The sequence below is a fragment of the Vulpes vulpes genome, chromosome 5 (genome assembly GCF_048418805.1).
Source record: "Vulpes vulpes isolate BD-2025 chromosome 5, VulVul3, whole genome shotgun sequence".
NCBI classification, from domain to species: domain Eukaryota; kingdom Metazoa; phylum Chordata; class Mammalia; order Carnivora; family Canidae; genus Vulpes; species Vulpes vulpes.
This window is the reverse complement of record NC_132784.1, coordinates 97075816-97096084: the sequence shown is the minus strand read 5'-3', so window position 1 is coordinate 97096084 and position 20269 is coordinate 97075816. Positions and strand designations below refer to the sequence as shown.

At 33.5% G+C, this 20269-nt stretch overlaps 1 protein-coding gene across 3 annotated transcripts in view; it reads left to right on the top strand.

The window, feature by feature from the left end:
* CDC73 (cell division cycle 73) overlaps nucleotides 1-20269 on the top strand; it is a 188605-nt gene that overhangs the window by 96719 nt on the left and 71617 nt on the right. For 2 of the 3 annotated variants that reach the window (XR_012001792.1, XM_025991343.2), the window contains exon 15: nucleotides 2986-3086. Coding sequence is in view for 2 of the 3 variants with exons in the window: in XM_025991343.2 (XP_025847128.1) it covers nucleotides 2986-3086 (101 nt within the window). In the remaining variant the exon portion in view is untranslated. Of the gene's footprint in view, nucleotides 1-2985; nucleotides 3087-8570; nucleotides 8713-9654; nucleotides 13945-20269 lie in introns of those variants that run through there. The other variant, XM_025991342.2, reaches the window with a different exon arrangement.

Sequence of the window (20269 nt, the reverse complement as noted above, 5' to 3'; positions counted from 1 at the left end):
GTGTGTGACTATCATAAAAAAAAAAAAATAAAAAAAAAATAAAATAAAAAAAAAAAAAGGGGATCACTGGGTGGCGCAGCGGTTTAGTTGCCTGCCTTTGGCCCAGGGCGCGATCCTGGAGACCCGGGATCGAATCCCACGTCAGGCTCCCGGTGCATGGAGCCTGCTTCTCCCTCTGCCTATGTCTCTGCCTCTCTCTCTCTCTGTGACTATCATAAATAAATAAAAATTAAAAAAAAAAATAAAATAAAAACAGGTAAAATATCTAAGTTGGTCATTAATAATGTCCACAGTTTAGTAAAGCCTAAATAAATTTGTATTTTGGGTAGCTAAGCTTTATTTTACTTATAAGAAACACTAATTTCAGGGGTGCCTGCGTGGCTCAGTCGGTTAAGCGTCTGACTTGGGCTTAGGTCATGATCTCAGGGTCCTAGGATTGGGTCTTCTACTGTCTCCCCCCAGGTCAGTGGGGAGTCTGCTTGTCCCTCTGCCCCTCCCCCAACTCATGTACGCACTTGTTCTCTCTCTTTCAAATAAATAAAATCTTAAAAAAAAAAGAAACACTAGCTTCTGGAAAACTTAGTAAAAAATTATTTACATTGTTTATTTGTTCTGGATCAGCCTTTAGAGCAAAACTTCAAATAGACTAATGTTTTGAAAGACTATAGTTCTGGATTTTTTATTTGGAGAATTCACATTTTTGACTAAGAAATGATAAATGAAAGGATTGTTACTTTTATTGTAGAGAATAATTTAATAAAAAGAATAGGCACTCTGGTTAAGCCCTTTGATTGCATCAAAATGTCCTTTAATAAAATATAAAGCCTTTTATAACATATAGTGCCTATAAACTCAGATACATGAATTATTTTATTAATCTAAGCTGGAATAAAAATACAGAGTCTGAGAGTGCATCTCTGTCACATAACACAACACACTGATGCATTAGCTGAAATTTACCTTTGAAGTACTCATTAGTCCTCACACATTAAGAAGTCAAGGCATTGAGAATATAAGTATGTTAAAAATTTATTATATGAAGTAAGATGAGAATTTCAGATATCAAGTTTAAAAATTGGAGGAAGTAGGAAAATTACACCATTTGTATCATATTTTTGCAGTTATTTGCAGAAAAAATTACAAACACCATACAGGTGCTGTCACCTTTCTACAAAATATTGCTTGTATATATTAGCTAGATAACCTAGTCATTTGTGTCATAACCTAGGAATAATATTTTTCTTATCTTCTTTCCTTTCCTTTCCCTTTCCTTTTCTCTTTTCTTTCTCTGTTAATTGTCCCTTCAAGAATTCACTGAGTAGTATTTATATTATCCTGCTTACCTGTTAATAACCCTGTGAGACCAAGTAGGATCTAGGTGATGTCTCTCCAACAAATTTCCTTTAGTTTGGCAGGTACCTTGGGCTTTCAACTATTGTATGGCACAAGTTACATCATGAAATTAAGAGGCCATTTAATAATGTGCTCCATTACCAAAGATAGTTTTGGCACTATAGGGCATATATGCTGTGCAAGGAGGAAATTTTTTATTTAAGATTTAATTTTAGCCTTAGAGATTTTGAGCAGATTAAGATTTTTAAGCTGTGGTTTTTCACAATAACTTGAATTGTTGCTGTAGGTCTTTTACTTGAATAGAAGATAACCCTGGTTTAATGCTTTGTTGGCTGTATAGAGTTTTCATCTAATGCAGTGGTTATCAAAGTGTGTGATCTGTGGACCTCTGGGCATTCCTAAGACCATTTCAAGGAGTTGTAAGGTTAAAACTATTTCCGTAATAGTACTGAGATGGCTGTTGTCATGATTTATCAGTCCTCACACAGGAACAGTAGCATAACCAGTGCACAAGAGTAATCATTCCCTCCATTTCTCCTCCTCATTCTTCTTCTTCTCTCCATCTCTCTTCTGACTCATGGATTGTCCGTGTGCTTCTGTTTCCTCATCTGTAAAATGGGGGCAATAATAGTACCCACTTCATTAGATTGTTTGGAAGATTCAATGTGTTAACATATGTACAAGATAAGGTGCTTAGAACAATACTGGCCCATAGTGAATGCTCATAGTATGTCTTAATGTTAACTATTACTGTTTATATTATGGTTTTGTTCCTACTTCTTTAGTTCTAGGCTTAAACTGCTTATGGCCTTTGTATTTATTATGATTTCTCAATTTAATTAAATAATTTGTGAACTAATGAAATATGAAGGCCTAGAGAAAGATTTGTTTTTATGAAAACAAAATTGAACGGTTGGAAAGACAAATTGCTTTAAAAACCCCGGATAGGGGTGCCTCAGTGGCTCAGTTGGTTAAGCATCTGACTCTTGATCTCAGCTCAGGTCTTGATCTGAGTCATGAGTTCAAGACCCATGTTGGGCTTAAAAAATAAAGAGAATGCTAGTAGAATTTAGGGTGAGTGAAACAATTGTAAACAATTGGAAAAATTGAAGTCTAATGACTTTTATACTCAGATTACTTACTAAATAATAGAAGAACTCAAAAATAAGACTTTGAGGTTCCAGAAAATGGTTGGTGAGTTACTATAATTTATAATGTTTTTAGTTAAAGCATTTAAGATGTATTTGAATTTTAGATGATTTCCTTTTAAAACCAACTTTTTCAATTAATAGATCAAGTCATGTTCCCTAAAAAATGAGCCTTTATTCTAGAAGAAGGGCAGATTAAAAGGTTAAAAAAGATTGCATATAAGGATTGTGTTGTGTAATTATGTTTAAAAGACTTAGGTGCAAAAACAGATGCATAAGAAGTATAACAATCATTAATACACCCTAATGATAACATTGTAACAAAGAGTTACTGTAATGTACTCTGTCTCACAGATTTGTTGACAGGAGACTATGCCACATGAATAATTGAAACCTTTCCTTAAGGATTTACAGTAATCAGAGTTCATGTTTGAGATATTGTCTCAACCCTTGAGCTCTAACTCTGTCCCTTTTCTATTTATAGGGATCGGGTTGTAGCAGTTTTTGTGCAAGGTCCTGCATGGCAGTTCAAAGGTTGGCCATGGCTTTTGCCTGATGGATCACCAGTTGACATATTTGCTAAAAGTAAGATTCTCTTTATTTTTACTGCCTATCCAGTATAGAAATGCTCTTGCATTATGTACAAGAAAGCCACATATGGCTCTGCATATATGATATATACATTAAGACATGCTCATTTTTAAGCACCTGAGAAATATTTTTAAAGTATTTTTTCAGACATTAATATTTGTTTATGTACTTATGTCTAAAAGTAAATTACCATATCCTATTCCCTACATTGGGTCACTTAAAAAAGGATTAATTTGTTGCACATCCATACATTTTTATTAAAATTGATGGCCAATTTTTAAAGGGGTTGACTTTTGCTGAATAGTAATGTATAGCTAGAACTTAAAGAGCCATATGACTTTTTACTGGCTATTTCCATTGTCTGGAATGATTATAGTATGCATGATGGGTTTTTTTGTTTTGTTTTGTTTTGTTTTTTTCATTCAAGCCTAAATTCAAGTATTGTCTCCTTTAGAGAATCCTTCTCTGGCCAACCAGGAAATAACCATTACCTTCTCCCAGTTACTCTTTAAGCTCCTTTATTTTTATGATAGTACTTACTGTTGTTTGATATTATCTTATTTATATCTTTATTTTAAATCTTCCTTGGCTATACGGCTAAGTTCTTGGTGGGAAGAGCCCTTTTCTGCCTTGTTTACCTTGAATTATCACAGAAGAGTGCCTGTCATAGAGGAAGCATTCAGTAGATAATCTGTTAAATGAATATTTCACGTGGCTTATATCTTTTGGTATATTGGAGATTAATTTATTAATTTAGTCTGGTTTTTGGAATAGAGATATTCCAATTATTATTTAATTCGAGTACCCAATTAAGTTAGTAACCGTAGTAAAATTTTTTTTTCAAAAGCATTCTCATGAAACAAGTATTTTTATTGGAAATGACAACTTCGATTATTATGAATGTGAAGTGTGCTACTGTAAAACCCAGCCATTTTAAAAGCAACTCCAGTTTTTGTTAGTGGTTACTAAACCATTCTCCAAGATAGAAACTACTGCCCAAGCTTGAAAGTTTTAATCATTTGTTATGCTCTACTTTCATTCATTTTAGACAATGATTCTAATATTACTAATATTATGATAGATTTTTATGTTATTTCTGAAACTTGAATAATACACAGTTGATAAATGGAAAGTTAAAGGTGGAGCGAGAACGGGAATTTAAATAAAATGTGAACACAAATGTTTTACCTACTTGCTTGCCTTTTTGAATAGTGTTGTAACAATAACAAAAAAATGATTAAAAGGTCTTCAAGATGTAAATGCTGTCTAAATTTCATTCAGAATGTAATGATGTTAGTAATTGTTTTTTTCAGATTGTTAGTCTTCTGAAACTTAGATAAGAACTTGAGACTTTTTTAATAGTTAGCAATTAACGATTTTATTCCATGAATTATTCTTTCTTTTCAATCTTCCTTCCTTACTGAACATTTAAAATGAAAGTCCTTTCCATCTTAAAACCCTTTCTCCTGACCTTAACTCTAGCTCCTCTTTTTTCTTTTACTTGAATTATCTCTACTAATTTATTTTCTGTTTGGTTCTCAATTCACTGTTTGGCTCCTTTGCTCTCTACTAAACTATTCTCACCAAACTTATCAGTGATTCAAATACTATATACTTTTGAGCTCCTTAAGGGAATTTGATTCTCTTGACTTGGTTCTTTCTTTCTCAGATTCTCTAGCTTCCTTTGGCTTTCAGCTAGCTACCTGTTTATGTTTTGTTTCTCTTCTCCTTTATTATTGATACTCTCTCAAGGAGATCTGATAGCTTTCAATTACCATGTTTAATCTTCCCTTTATTCTAAGTTTGGTCTCTAGCTTTATAGTCTGGGCCTATGTATCTCACTTAATTAGCAGATAACGCCTATGTGAGACCCTATTGGTACATCAGACTCAACCTGTTCCAAATGAAGTGATTGTCTTATATTCTCCCTCATTCCTAAACTGTTTCTTTTCCGCAGTTAGTTGGTTTCCTTGCTTTTTACTTGCTTTTTCTAGGTTTTTACCCTTTCCCCCAAAACACACATAGAAAATGGTAACATCTATATAGCATGGGGAAAAACTGAGGGTATTTAGGACCATCTATATGGGCTCTGGTAGAAAACTTATATTTTCTTCATAGTGCATAATATAGTAGACTACAAAATTTTAGAGAAGATATTAAGTATAAATTTTATAAATTGTATAAAATTGATAGTTACCATTGAGAAAATTTTTTCATCAGTAATCTATATTGTGTTACTTCTTTGTCATCTGACATGCCATTATTGTACCTACAAAATACTATTCAAGACCATTGCCTTTTTCTTTTTGCTTCTTTGTTCCTGTAAAATAATATTGACAAGTGTCTTGCAGTTTGCAGAAAATGAACAATTCTGAATTATGTGAAGTATTTTGCTTTAGTACTGATTATGCTACCAGAGAGATGACTGACTTGCTTATAAAAGAACTTCATTTGTTCTATTTTTTGCTGAGGATTAAAAAGCTGAAAGTCTTTTTCTGAATAAGAAAGAGGTTTTATAGTAATGTCTTGATGTAAATTTGCCACCATTCCTTTAATGCTAGTAAAATATTCTGTATGGTGAGAGAAACTTTGTGCTTCTCATTTGTGATTTAAACTTTTTGGACTGTCATGTTTCACCTTAAATTCTAAAAGTTGTCTATTCTGGTGGAAAAATAAATACTGTATAAACTAAATCTATTGAAATTAAGGAGTGGGGGACTGTAGGCCTTTATAGCTTTAGATAAATCTTTTTTTTTTTAATTTTTTTTTTAAGATTTTATTTATTTATTCATGAGAGACACACGAGAGACACAGGTAGGGGGAGAAGCAGGCTTGCCACAGGGAGCCCGATGTGGGACTCAATCCCAGGACTCTGGGATCATGCTCTGAGCCAAAGGCAGACACTCAACCACTGAGCCACCCAGGGATCCCTAGATAAATCATTTTTTAATTTAGCTTAATTTTTTCCTCATTTTATCTGTTTCATTTTTTCCCCCAGATATACCTAATGTATTTTTAAGAGTGAGGGGCACCTCGGGAGCTTGGTCGGTTAAACATCTTGTCTTTGGCTCATGTCATCCTCCCCAAGTTGCAGGATTAAACCCTGCATTGAGCTCCTTGCTCAGTGAGGAGTCTGCTTGTCGCTCTCCCTCTGCCTCGTTCCCAGCTCCTGCTCTTACTCTCTGTCAAATAAATAAATAAAATCTTCCACAAAAAAAAAAAAAAAAGATTTAGGGGCACCTGGCTGGCTCACTTGGTCACCTCAGTCTTGATTTTGGCTCAGGTCATGATCTTAGGGTCATGAGATTGAGCCCTGTGTTGGGCTCCATGCTCAGCAGTGTCTGCTTGAGATTCTCTCTCTCTCTCTCTCTCCCCCTTTGACCTTCTACTTCCCCCCTCTTTCTCTAAATAGATAAATAGATATTTTTTAAAAGGATGATTTAAAGGAAATATTGAGAGAATTAGAAAAGTGAAACGTAGTAAGGAAAATAGGAAGTGTTGAAATGTTGGCTTTAATTTCAAACTTTTAAAAATTAAAATTTTGTATGCATATAAATATTTTGAAAATGGGTTTTCTGAAGCTATGATATATAGCCCTTTTAATGATTCTGTGTATTAAATTTAAATTTAATTAAATTTAAATTTATTGAATTGAATTAAATTCAATTTATTAAATTGAATTAAATTCAAAATGAGTAATGTGCTGATGAGGGGTCTTTAATTATATAAAAGCATAATAATTTAGAAGTAATGTTTGTCTCTTTTTGTGGGCACTAATGATTCATTTTGGATTTCCATCAAGAATTACACCTTGATTCATTGTTAACATTGAAAGCGAATAGGCTATCAGCAGTGTGGAACAAGCAATCCATAAAGTAGTTCTCAGAAAAAACTAACAAAGTCAATCATTTTTCTCCTTAAAGACCTCAAATACTGGATGAGAATGATGATAGTAATAATTATATGTTAGGAGAAAAGTAAATTGAAAGAAAAGCTAAACATCTTGCATGTGTAATGTAAAACAAACTTCACTGGTGGTAAACTGTTTACAAAATAAACTAGCCAGGATGAGGATGATTCAACTGGATAATCAGGGACAGTGAAAGATTGAAAATAATACTTAATGGTACATTTGTTAACCTTTTGCAATATATGCCACTTGGGAGGTTTTGCCTTTTGAGTCTTTTATTTGCCCAACACCCAAAACCAACTGTTAAAAATGGAAACCAGATAATTTCACCTTCTTACTCTAAACTTTCTAATGACTTACTTTGGAATAAATTCAGATTTTTTTTACCATAGCTGAATTCTACATATAGGACATTGCCTATAAAAGAAGTTATACTTGTTTATAGAATGTGCCACGGTGGCTTTCATTTTAGAGCCTTTTTATCAGCTATTCCCTCTGCCTGAAATCTTCTAGATCTTTTTGCTAGACTCAACTTTTTTTTTTTTAAGATTTTATTTATTTATTCATGAGAGACATGGAGACAGAGAGAGAGGCAGAGACACAGGCAGAGGGAGAAGCAGGCCCCATGCAGGGAGCCTGATGTGGGACTCAATCCAGGGTCCCCAGGATCACACCCTGGGCTGCAGGTGGCACTAAACCGCTGAGCCACCGGGGCTGCCCTAGACTCAACTTTTTATATCAATTATCTGCTTCTATGTAACCTCTCAAGAGGCCTTCCAAATTTTTCTCTTTTCATCATTTACCAAGTTCTGTTAGTTCTTACTCCCTAATTATTTCTTGAATCTTTTTCTTGCCAGGCCTATATCTTCTCCCCAAGTTTAGCAAATGTCTCTTCTGGATTACTAAATTGTATCAATAGTCACAGCTGAACGCTTTACAGTGGTTCTCCAAACACCTTAATATAAGGGGCCTACAAGGCTAACATTATTCTCAATCTGTGGTCTTACCTTTTAAACATTCTTTACGTTACTTTGTATGATGCAATTCCATTAAATTTCTTTAGTTTCTAAGTGAAACCATTTCTCTTTGAGCATGTTCTTGGCTAACTGGGTCACTTTTGTTCTGTGTTTGCCTAATTCTTACTCAAACTTTTAGGTCTTAGCATTTTCTCAATTCCATGGTCTGGGTAAGGTACTTTTGTGTTACTGTGATATACTGCACCTTTATCATACTTTATTTGAATAGATTTTTTTTATCCTTCACCAGACCATATGTGTTTTATCTCCCTTATTCCTCATTTCACTCCCAGTAGCTGGTATGTATAAACCTTCAGTAGATATTTGTTGAATTGAATGTTTTTGAGGATGCCACAGTGCTTGTTAGCATCTATTTCAAAGATCACTTTGGTTATAATGTTTCATTTGGTTGAAGAAAGATTAATCTTTAAAGTTTTTTGTTTTATTTAGTTTTTTGGTTAATGTCTGTATTGGATATTTTTATTCTTTCAGAAAATATTTCTATAATTTTGATTGCAGTTTGAATTAAAAATATTATTTCCCCCCATATAGTTAAAGCCTTCCATCTCAAATATGATGAAGTTCGTCTAGATCCAAACGTTCAGAAATGGGATGTAACAGTATTAGAACTCAGCTATCACAAACGTCATTTGGATAGACCAGTTTTCTTACGATTCTGGGAAACATTGGATAGGTAATTCTGATCCTAAAATGCACTTACTTCTGCTTTATTATAGTAATTTTCCTTTCTCCTCAGTTAGACATTAAGTTCATTAAAGTTGTGAACATATCCCCTAATTCCCTTTTTCGAACACTGTCTGATTTGTTGCTGATCTCCAGTAGATAATTAACAAATATCTTTGTTGTATTGATTTTAGAAACAGATGGAGAAAGGGTGCATAGCTGGATAGAAAGAACAGTAAATTCTGAGTCAGAAGACCTAGATTTTCATTTTGATTTTGTGATCTGACTCTAATGAACTGTGTGACCTTTCTGAACCTTGTTTTCTGTCTATCCAAGGGGCTTGGATTAAGTGATCCCTACAGGTTTTTTGTGGGTTTTTTTTGCCAGTATTAAAAGGTCACTGACTGGATGTGAGTTAAGGGTAGCTTGTGAAAGGAATAGAGTTTTTTAATTTAATTACTATTATAAATAGTATTCTTTTTTTTTTTTAATAAATAGTATTCTTAAAGCCCCTTTACAGTAACGTCAGTTTTATAATTGGAAAATTTAAGAACAACATATGATCACAATACCACTAAATTTTATTTTTGTTTGGGTGTTCTTTAAAATGTATCACTTTCTTGGTATAAATCTCTTGCTGAAAATTAAGGGTTTTCCAAAGTCAGAGGTAACCCAGTGATTATAACTGATGATAATATTAAAGAGAAACATTTATTATTCTAGCCAGAAGCTCTGAGATTATAGAATTTAATAGGAGGAGTGTTTCTTCTGGCTTCAAAAGTTTTTATTCTGTATTTCCAAAGTACAATATCATGTTTTCACTTTTTTAGAAAACAAAAAATCCGGTCACTTTTTAATTTTACGTTTAAAAAAATGTTAACCTATTTTTACATATAATATTCTAAAAATTCTAGAATTCATGTAATCATTATAACATATTATTATTTTTCAGGTACATGGTAAAGCATAAATCCCACTTGAGATTCTGAATTTACTTGGTTTCCCCTTTTTCTGGAGATCTGGATTAAGAAGCATGGATGTACTTTGATCTAAAGACTGAAACTCAAGCTTTATGAATTTATCAAGAACTTACAAATGAAGAAGGTCACAGATCGATCTTTTATAAGACCTTATTTGATGCTTTATGCTTCAAAGGGATGATGCTTGTCATCCATATAAGCAAACTTTTTGGCTTACAACTATTTTTTTAATATTAGCCTTCTAGTCTGTAATGGAAATTGTATATTTTGATAGAAGTTTTTTCTCCATTGGTTAAATTAGCATTACTTAAAATTTGTTTCTTTAGAAAATAAATACAGGTTATAAATGTGTGTATATTTAGAGGTTATAAGGCTCTCTAAGCCACCTTGCTTCAGATTTTTCATTGCTCTATAATTCCTTTTATTGAAAATACTATGTTATGAATGGTATTAAATTTTAGTCTCTGGAACTCCAAAACTAGCAAAGGGATGTGACTATTTTGAATGAATCAGAATGTCAACCTGTATGTATACTATACCTATACTTATTCTTTATTTAAAAAAGAATGATAAAAAATCAAGAACAATTCTTCAGCTTTGGTTGACCTGTTCAGCCTTTTCAAGACTTCTTTACTTATAATGAATACATTTAATGAATGTACATTCTTCTCACTGACTTTGGTGATTTTAAAACTTAAGAATGATATATTTCTATCTGTGCTATCTTTCCACTTGAAAAATCTCAAAACACAGATTAAAAACCTGATAGGCTATAGTGCTTTTTATTTTGGGAGCCAGAATATGTTTGGGGGAAGGAAATGTATTAGTCCTACTGCAATGTAACTTTAACTTTCTTACCTTTTCTCATAAGTTTACCTTTGATTCTTACTTTATATGTATGGCATAGGATTTTGAGTCTTCTATTTCTAGGCATGTTGCTCTTGGAGTTCTTATCCCTAAATATTGATAAACTCCCCCAGACACCAAAGAACACATTTGCTTAAGTGTCTGAACAGAAACAAGATAAAAACACTGGTATTTTTATGTGCGTATTCAATATCGTATAAAATATAAAACCTATATTTTAACTTAGTAAAATATTTTACTACTTCTCTACTTCAGAGTGTTGCATCCAAGGTACAAATGAATGAGCATTTTCCTTCAGTCTTGATTTCACCTTTTATTACTTAAAAACAACTTGGAACCTCTACTCCCCTAAAGAGATTTTTGCCATGAGAACGTTGCTGATCATTGATCTTGTGTCATCTTTTTTTCCTCCATTTCCCCCCCCCCCCCGCCATGATCTCTGAGGTTAACATTTTTGGGGGGTAAACATTTAGCTGCTTCTTACATTATGCTGACATTAGCTAGCCCCATTTTGAAATTTAATGCTAAATGAGAAGCACTTATTATTTATTTTTAAAGTAATCAGAAAAGTCCATACCAATAGTGAATAGAAAAAGTATTTATTCATATGAAATTCACTAGGTTCTTACAAAAAGCAGTCAGCATTTAAATTATTAGATTGTAGGTTATTTATAAGGTTTGAACAGATTCTACCCCCTTCTTTTTCTGCATCCTTTCTTCTTGAAAACAAAAAAGAACTCAAATTTGTTCACTTTAGAATTTCTCAGCATATAAACTGTTTTCAAAATAAATTATGTATTGTATAAACTTTCTCCATGATGAAATCATCGAGGACTAGAATCTGTGATATTTTAATGTAAGATTACTTGTTAAGACTACTACAAGTGGACAAGAACTACCTTTCTATAAAGATTTTTAGTATTTATACTTATGTCATATATGAAATTTACTTGATTACAGAGTATGGTTAAAATTGGGAACATCTACTTTAAACAGGGTTTATTTTTCTATCTTAAATTTGCCTTATGTATATTCAAAGGCTTCTGGAAATACTGTAAAGGAACATTAGGAAAAGTACAAATATGCTATGCTATGTATTTTAAAATCAGACCCTTAGTATGTGCTTATTTTCTTTTTCTTTTTTCAGCAGTTCAGTCCCTTATTTAGGCCCATAGAATTAATTTAATAGCCATTAATTCCAAAAACCATTTTTTTCAGGAATTGTATTATCTCATGACTCCCAAGCCCTACAGCAGCACCTATCACTGTGCCTTGCATATATAGGCATTCAGTAAGTCATTTATATTCACGAATTACTGATCTTTTCATTGTGACTGGTTTATTACAAAAAGTACTTTGACTAGATTTTGGAGTTTGAGAATACAGAATTACAAGGAATGAAGAGGTATACACAGATATTTTAGTGGAAATGAGGTGTACATTAATAAACTTGACTTATCCATAAGTTACTGTTAATTGGAGATACCCTTGTCCCACTGGTAAAAGAAAACTCCATTTCTTATTCATAGGACACTTTCTGATTCGGGTAACATTAAGAAGCTTGTAGGCTTCAGTCACTAACTCTCAACCCTGACTGCACATTAGAATCATTTGGGGGACCATTTAAATATATTATTGCCTGATTCCTGATTCTGATTTAATTTGGGCTGAGACCTGATCAGTATTTTTAAAAAGTTCTCTAGGTAATTTAATATTCAGAAAGGATTGAGAATCCCTGATTTAATTTGTTATTGAAAACAATGCCAGTATTAAATGTTTCATTTCCTTTCCTTCCTTCCTTCTCTCCTCTCTTCCTCTTAATGTCTTTCTCTCTCTTTCTTCTCTTCTCTTCTCCGATTTTTTTTTCTTTTGGTGGCCACTCTTTGCACTAGACCGTCCCCCTTACTGATGGTATTGGCCTATAGTTCCACATGACAAATTCAAGTCTTATTTATTTAATATAGGAGTATTTTGCTGTTTAATATTTAAACAATGTTTAATATATTTCATTATAAACTAGTATTATAGTTTATGATTTGTTTCCCATGTGTCCATATCTTTAACTTTTTTTTTAACAGCCGCATCACAACAATCCATACAGAAATAGCTAGTTCATAATGAGGAAAATTTCATAATTTTTAAGGTAGAAGAAAGTAAAGTATTAATTTCTTATCTGCCATGCAGAATTAGACAGAGTTTGCTTATGAAAGGAAAGAGGCATACTTTTTAATTGGTCTGCACGGAAAAGTAAAAGTAAATTATTCATTTAAATAAAATTCATTATCAAACACTGAAGGAAATATTTTTCCTAAATAAAAATTTTGTGACTCCTAACAAAGTTAAAGCGATACATTGTTCTTTTTTGGAGGGTGGGAAGGGGGTATTTAGTTGCCATATTTCTTACTATATAACAGTTCCATTTTATTGGTATTAACAATAGAAATGAATATAGGATATACATATGTGGCCAGAAATGAAGTGCCACTCTGTCAAATAACAGTTACCTGAGTCTTAGTTGTTGAACTCATTAATTTATAAAACTTTTTGAGACCAACAGTGCATTTTATAAATACTTTAAAAGCTAATCAAAATTAAAACATGAAAAATAAATTTAATTACTTGAGCCTTAATATTACTTGACTATATTTTTATTCACTTAGATTTGATATTCAGCTGGTTACCCTCACCATAGTAAATTAACTTCAAAAAAAAAAGGACAAATGACTGAATTTGACTTAAATTAAGAATTGGATTAGGAATTTTGAAATGCTGTGTCCTGTATATTCTGGCCTATCCATTGCCGCATTTGGCTGTGTAGTGGTGCCAGCATGTTTTCTATATTAATATGTTGGAATAATAACTAAGAAAAAATTGAAAATGTATAATAAGTGTATAAAGAATTATATTTAGTAAATGCATAATAGGCAATACTTTCAGGTCATTGATCTGTTTGGGTTTCTATGTTTTATCTTAGGTAGTGTTTATTGAGTATCTTGGGAGTTATAAATGTATGCCATTTAAATGAGTAAAGCTAATGAAATTTTACTGCCAAAATTCAAAAAGTGGGGTGATACTATGTCAAATTTAAGTAAATGATGTATCTGAGAATTTTCTTTGCTACTGAATTCCCTTTCTATCTAGTTTAAACTTACTAAAAGCTACTTACCCTTCAAGTTTGATTATAGTGCTTTATATATAATATAGTTTTTTACATGGTGTAGGCACTATAAATGATTGTTTAGCCATCAATTTGTATTATTTCTCAAGCAAAGTGGTTCTTGAATGGAGCTTAAATTTGGGCCATGTGATCTGATAAAATGTTCTAGTCATTCTCATTTCAGTGGATTTTTAAATTTCAAGTTTAATTGTAAATAAAACATTTTTTACTACTTTAACAATCTTGGGGACATTCCTATCCCCACTTCTAATATATGCTTCATCCCTCCAACCGAAAAAAATCACTTTCAACCAAGAATATAGAAACTATATTAACGAGTAGGATATGGAAGATGACAGTCTTTCCATAAATGGATTTATGAGATTTTTCAGGCTTAATATTTCTCTTTTGAAAATAAATACAATGTGAGTTTTCACTTTGAAAACTAATGAATTAAAGTACATTTACAGTCTGCTCTTGATAAGTTAAATAATGTAGAGAATCATAGTTCTTCCTAAAAGTAATAAGCCACATGCTCTACTGAGCTTAGTTTGTTTATGGTCCAATATATTGTGTCCTTATTGTTGGAATAGAATTAAGGTATCTGGTAAATTACATTATCTTTAAAGTTTGTGCACCTTGATTTTAACATTTTATAGTTTGAAAACAAACTGTACTCTGCATATAATCAAATCATTAACAGCATCATCATATTGGTTGTGCCAGTGATAATGTGTGACTCTTTTGCAACAAAATTTATTTAATGAAGAGTTTAATGGGCCCTACTCAAACTTAATTTCCATTTAGTTCATAAGTGCCCACTAAATATGTGTTTTATCACGCTCTTCTGTTCATTTGATCATCTGTGCTTAGCAGATGAGCATTCACATAACTAAAATAGATATATCATAAGCTATAAATGCTGTTGGATTTTTTTAAGGCTCAAAGGTGCTAGTAATAGCATACTGCCAAATAAGCTTTTTCTCCTCCCATTTTCTAAAAACATTTTCCATTTCTATTTAATCGTGTAATTATCAAGTGTTTATGGTGGGTTGGAAGACTTCCTCTTAATGTTCTTCAGTGGCCATAAAAAAAAGAAACATGAAAAGTAGCTCTAGAGAAGGCTACATTGTGTCTCTCATAATTATTTGTAGATACTTTGTCACAGAATTAGAACTCCTCTTTCAGAGAATGTTGATTTATATTACATAACTAATGTAAATAGGACTCAGGCCATGTAAGAAAGAAAAAATCAGATTTTGTTAATCACACTTGAATATTTTTTTGCACTGTGCTTCATTTACCAAAAATTTCCAAAAGGAAACACATTGGGTTACACAGCATTCACTGTGATAAAATATGGTAATTTACACTCACAGAACAGCTACATTCATGGAGTTTACCATGTTAAAAATGTAAATATGATAATGGCATCAATTTCTCTTTTAAAATTATTAAATAATACAATTTTTTTTTAATGGAATAGTTTGAAATTTTATCAAGTTGGTGTATGTAATGATTGGGAAAGATCAAATGAGCTTACTCATGGCTTTTTCTATTATTTTAGCCTACTTGGGCATCACTAATATTTATGGTCATTTTGACTGTAAAACAATTTTAAAGTATTTATATTCTTAATTATGTTTTTATTTCATAGTACACCATTGAGTACAAAAAGGAAGTGTAAGGGTTACTGATGAAATGAACTAGGAGGCATAAATGTAGTTGATGTAGGAATTTGAGGAGAAAGAAGAAATTATATGGGAACTCCAACTCAGTGGGGAAAAAATGTAGATTTTGGGCAGTGATGTATCTTTGGGGGTTTAGACATAAATTTAAGTGAAACTAGGCAAACCTGTGGTGTGGTTTTTCTCTAGCAGCATTTAGTGGCTTGATTTGCAGGTGTAGAGAAAACAAATAGGTTTTAAACTTTTGATGGAAGTAGAAGCAGGCCAGGGAGGTGAACATATTCACAGAAGTGATGACTATAGTACCAGGATGCGGAATCTAAGCTTTTCAAGGAATAATATAAAGGAGGTGGCAGATTATATGAAGTTGGGGCTGACCCATGAACTGAAAACTTAGTGAAATGAAACTAAAAAAAGAAGGTGAGAGGATGGGGTACGTGAAATCAATATTTCAGAGGCGATAAGATACTGATGAGGAAAAGTCAAGACCTTGGAAGTTCCAGAAGAGCTCTTTGGACTCAAAGATCTGAGGCCATGGTACTCATATGAGTGTTGAAATAACAGAACAATAAGAATAGGGGTTGCAGGGAAGATAGCAATGACAAGAAAACCCTAAATGGGTAGCATAAGCTTTAAAGGATCCACACTCAAAAATCTTTGGCTTTGTATCAAGAGACCAGTGAACATACATTTAGATATTTTAAGATTATTTTAAAGGTATAGATCATTTCAATGCCCCCCTCTAACGTGTGTCTTAATTATGTGCTTGTTTTATTAGCACAGATTAAGAAGACTTTTATTATACTAAGTGTAAATCCTCTCTGACAGCCTTTTTTACCTTCTCTGAGTCTTGTTTTCCCCAGTTTGCTCCCACATCAGGCTAGTTCTTGTATTCTTCACCTCTTCTGCAGCCCAATGATAACTGGAAATGGGTAAAAGTCTTTGGTAGAAGACCTGAACACCACTCTGTTCTGAGGTTTCACAACTTGCCCAAACTGAGGTCACTATATATACATCTCATTACTAAGGGAGAACACCATGAGTGGTTCCCAAAGTGGGTACAGAGTGATAGAAAAAAGGAAAACCTGGAAGTACTAGGGGTTAGAACGGGTTTTTCATTGACTTTTCTATGGGCATCTTCCTCAGTTTGCTTTGTTCTAGATTTTTGCATGTGAATTTTTGGAATGTTGTCAGCTTTCTTTTCTTACGGTGAGGTGGGTTAGATGTTATTTTGAACCTAATCTAAATCTCAATCTGAATCTGGTTTCTTTGATTTCCTTGTTAACATGAGGTGGTGTGTATCTTTTCTTCTTTGGTGGCTGGTGGTTTTACTGTTTTCCTTTTTTCTCATTCCCCTACCAATTTCTTTATTGTGAAGTGTGATCGAGCCGTGATCTCACTTTACTTCATTGTCTTCACCAGGAAGTGACCTTACTTATTCTTGATGGGAGAAAGAGAAGCCATGGACTTCTCAGTACTATATATATAATGTTTTAAATGTCCTGTCACCCATCAAGGACTTGTCTATTCGTATGTTGTTCTCCTACAACCTCCCCTACTGTCATGAATTTGCCCTGCTCTCTTTCCTCTCTAGCTTGTGTCTTCATTTTGTCACCCTGTACTCTTATCCCTTCCACCCACATTTAAACTGGGTTGCACCTTTCATCTTAAACAGAGTTCTAGGGAAATGGCTTGAACATGTCAGCACCTCACAGTCAGAGATCCATGGACTTAGAGGAAAAGAGTGCAGTCTACAGTTGTACTAAATAAGACTAGCTTTAGAGTACCTGCTGGGCTGCTGCATGGTGGGATCTCGGTTCATGTTTGTATGGATACTGGCAGCTTGCTGCTTCATATAACCTCATCCCACAGAAACAGAGGGAACTGCTTGCTTGTTTTGTTCCCGGGTTTATTGCCACTCGGACTGACCCATAGTTTGCCAAAGGGTGAATGAGTAGACAAAGGAAAATAGTCTAAAGAAGCCTAATGAAAAACAGACCATTCAGAAGTGGGTGGCGGTGAAAAAGAATTGCTGGTGGAGATGAATGACAACTTTAATTTTGAAAAAGCACATGAAGAAATTCACAGTGTGAAATAAACTTTCTATAAATTAAAAACCCAACACATTAAAATGTAGAAAAAGAGGGAAATAGCCACTCTTGAGAACCAAATTAGTGGCCTAGAATATGTGCAGTAGTAGTTCTCTCTAGAAAAGCAAAATCTATAAATTAAAAACCCAACACATTAAAATGTAGAAAAAGAGGGAAATAGCCACTCTTGAGAACCAAATTAGTGGCCTAGAATATGTGCAGTAGTAGTTCTCTCTAGAAAAGCAAAATCCAAAGGCATGGAGATTGTAGTAAAAATGAAAACGCCTTGAAGAAAAATTTAGGATAGTGAAGAACCATAAGGAAGAAAAAAGGAAACAAACTTATGAAAACGATTCATAAATACTAGAAGAAAGTTTCCCTGGTTTGAAAGGCCTCTTGATATATAGGTTCCACGTAACATGGTGGGGGGAAGACACCTAGGCAGACATTTCATTCAAATACTGTCTATTTTGGGGCAGTGATAAACACTGTTTTAGTCCCTGGAATTCAAGGTGAACAAAGCATTGAACCATGCCTTCATTGAGTAGGCAGAGGTAGATAATAAAATGAATAAATGTGTCAGATGTGAATAAGTGATACAGAAAAAGAGTGACAAAGTGTCAGAATAAGGAGAGGCAAGATTTAACTATAATTGTGGTCAGAGACTGTTAAGCTGACATTTGAGCAGGAGGTGAGGGAACCAACCTCATGCATATCTGGGGAGGAAAATACTCCAGAAAGTGAACAGGAGGTTTAAAAATAATCCTAAAATGGTATCATATCAGCAACTTAAAGACTGGCAAGGAGGCCACTTGGGTAGAGCTGAGGGAGCAAGGACAGAAGATGTGAGTGCAAAGTGGCAACAGGAAACAAGATTATGTGGGACTTTCTAGACCGTTGTAAAGCCCTTGGCTTTGGTACATAGGGGAAGCCATTGGAGAGGTTTTGAGCAGAGGAGAGACCTCGTGACTTTAGGAGTCATAATGGTGTTGAAAAATAACTGAGTAGTAAAGGTAGGTGCTGGGAGACCAGCTCATTAGATATTTCAGTAATTTAAATCATTAGGGCTTAGGCCAATATGGTTATTGGTGGAGTGACTAATGATCAGATTCTGGAAATATTTTGAAAATAGATGGAGTGGGTGTGGTGTGATAATAGAATCAACAGGTTTTATTGTTTTTGGCTTTTGCCTAAATAACTGGAAGGATGGGGTTTTTGCTTACTATGCTAGGAAAGAATTGTGTAAGGGCCAGATTTTGGGATGGTAACAGCTGAAGGAATCAGGGGGGAATGTTGAGTTTAAGACGCTTATTAGACATGCAGGAGAAGATTCTCAAATTTTTAATTTCAGGGTAAAGAGAGGAATTTATAAAGGAAAACAAAAATTACACCTCTAAGCTTTCTAGAATGACAACTAAATCTGTTTCCCAGGTGAGATCATTTATCTTGAGGCTATGCAAGGATCCAAAGAGTGTGTCTCCCAAGTGACCTCAGTTGAAGAAAATGCACATTAGAATTTTCAAGAACTTCAAACAAATAAACACCTGTGTTCTGTGATAAAGTGGGAATTTGTAATGTTAAGTGATAAGTGTTCTTCAGGTAGGAAAGACACACTACCTGGAAAATCTCCCATCATTAACTTTAAGTACTAAGCTATCTCAGCAAAACCCAGAAGTGAGGCCTGAGCAGGGAGTGAAGAAGGAAAACATCTAAATTTCTTCTCCCTGGTGAGAAAAATGATTTCATGGAAGATGAACAACACTTGTTCTTGCAACTAAGCAGAAGTTCTATATTTTTGACGAATAGCTTTCTAAAACCCACTGAAGCACTTTGGAATATTTAAAAAACAAAACAAACATTGTATTAAGGTTTTGGAGATTTTTAAATAGGTCAGGAAATTATTTCCAAGTTGTTAAATTGTGAAGATACGGACATTTTGATAGATACTATACGTAACGTTTTCAGCTGCAAAAGCACAAAATAAAAAAATATTCCCAATAACCATTTAAAAAATTTTTTTCCATAGCACAATTTTTTCCCAACAGTAATTACCTTCTTGTTCATTCACAGACTTCTGATCGTCTGACTTCGTAGTAATTTCTAACCTTGTTATTTGGCAAAGAGCTAATTTAGGTTTAAGAGAAAGGTCAACTCTCTCATTTTCTTGTTCCCACTTGCTTCCATTATTACTGTTATCTTTAACGGTTTTTTTTTTTTTAATCTTTTTCTCAGAGATCTCTCTATGCCACTTTTCCATTTTGTAAAGTATAAAGTGTTGTCTGTCACAGTATGCTGGATGACGGAATGAAAATTTCGCTGTCAGGTTTTTTCCTTAATTCACCTTGTACTGTATACAGATCAAGTGAAGGCATCTGTGTCAATTCATATATTAACTATTAATAAAGCTTAATTTAAATGCAAATATATATTTTAGTGTCTTCTTCCTGTACCTGACTAAATCATCTGAGATGCTCCCTGGAGTGTATGCCCTACTTTGGAGACCAATAGCATTAAGTAAAAATGTTTTTATACAGTATTTATCAAATACTGGTGTGTGGACCAGGAGTGTTAGCATTCCACGGTGGTGGTGAATTGTGTGATTGTTCAAGTACAGATTCCTTGACCTTTGTTTCTAATTTACTGAGCAGATTTTTGTGGGATAAAGCCGAAGAATCCACATATTTAACAAGATTCTCAAGTGATTGATGGATGCACTATTTTAAGAGTCAATGGCTTTGAAAAACCTGAAGCCAGATTGCATTTTCAATCTCATCAAAGGCTTCCC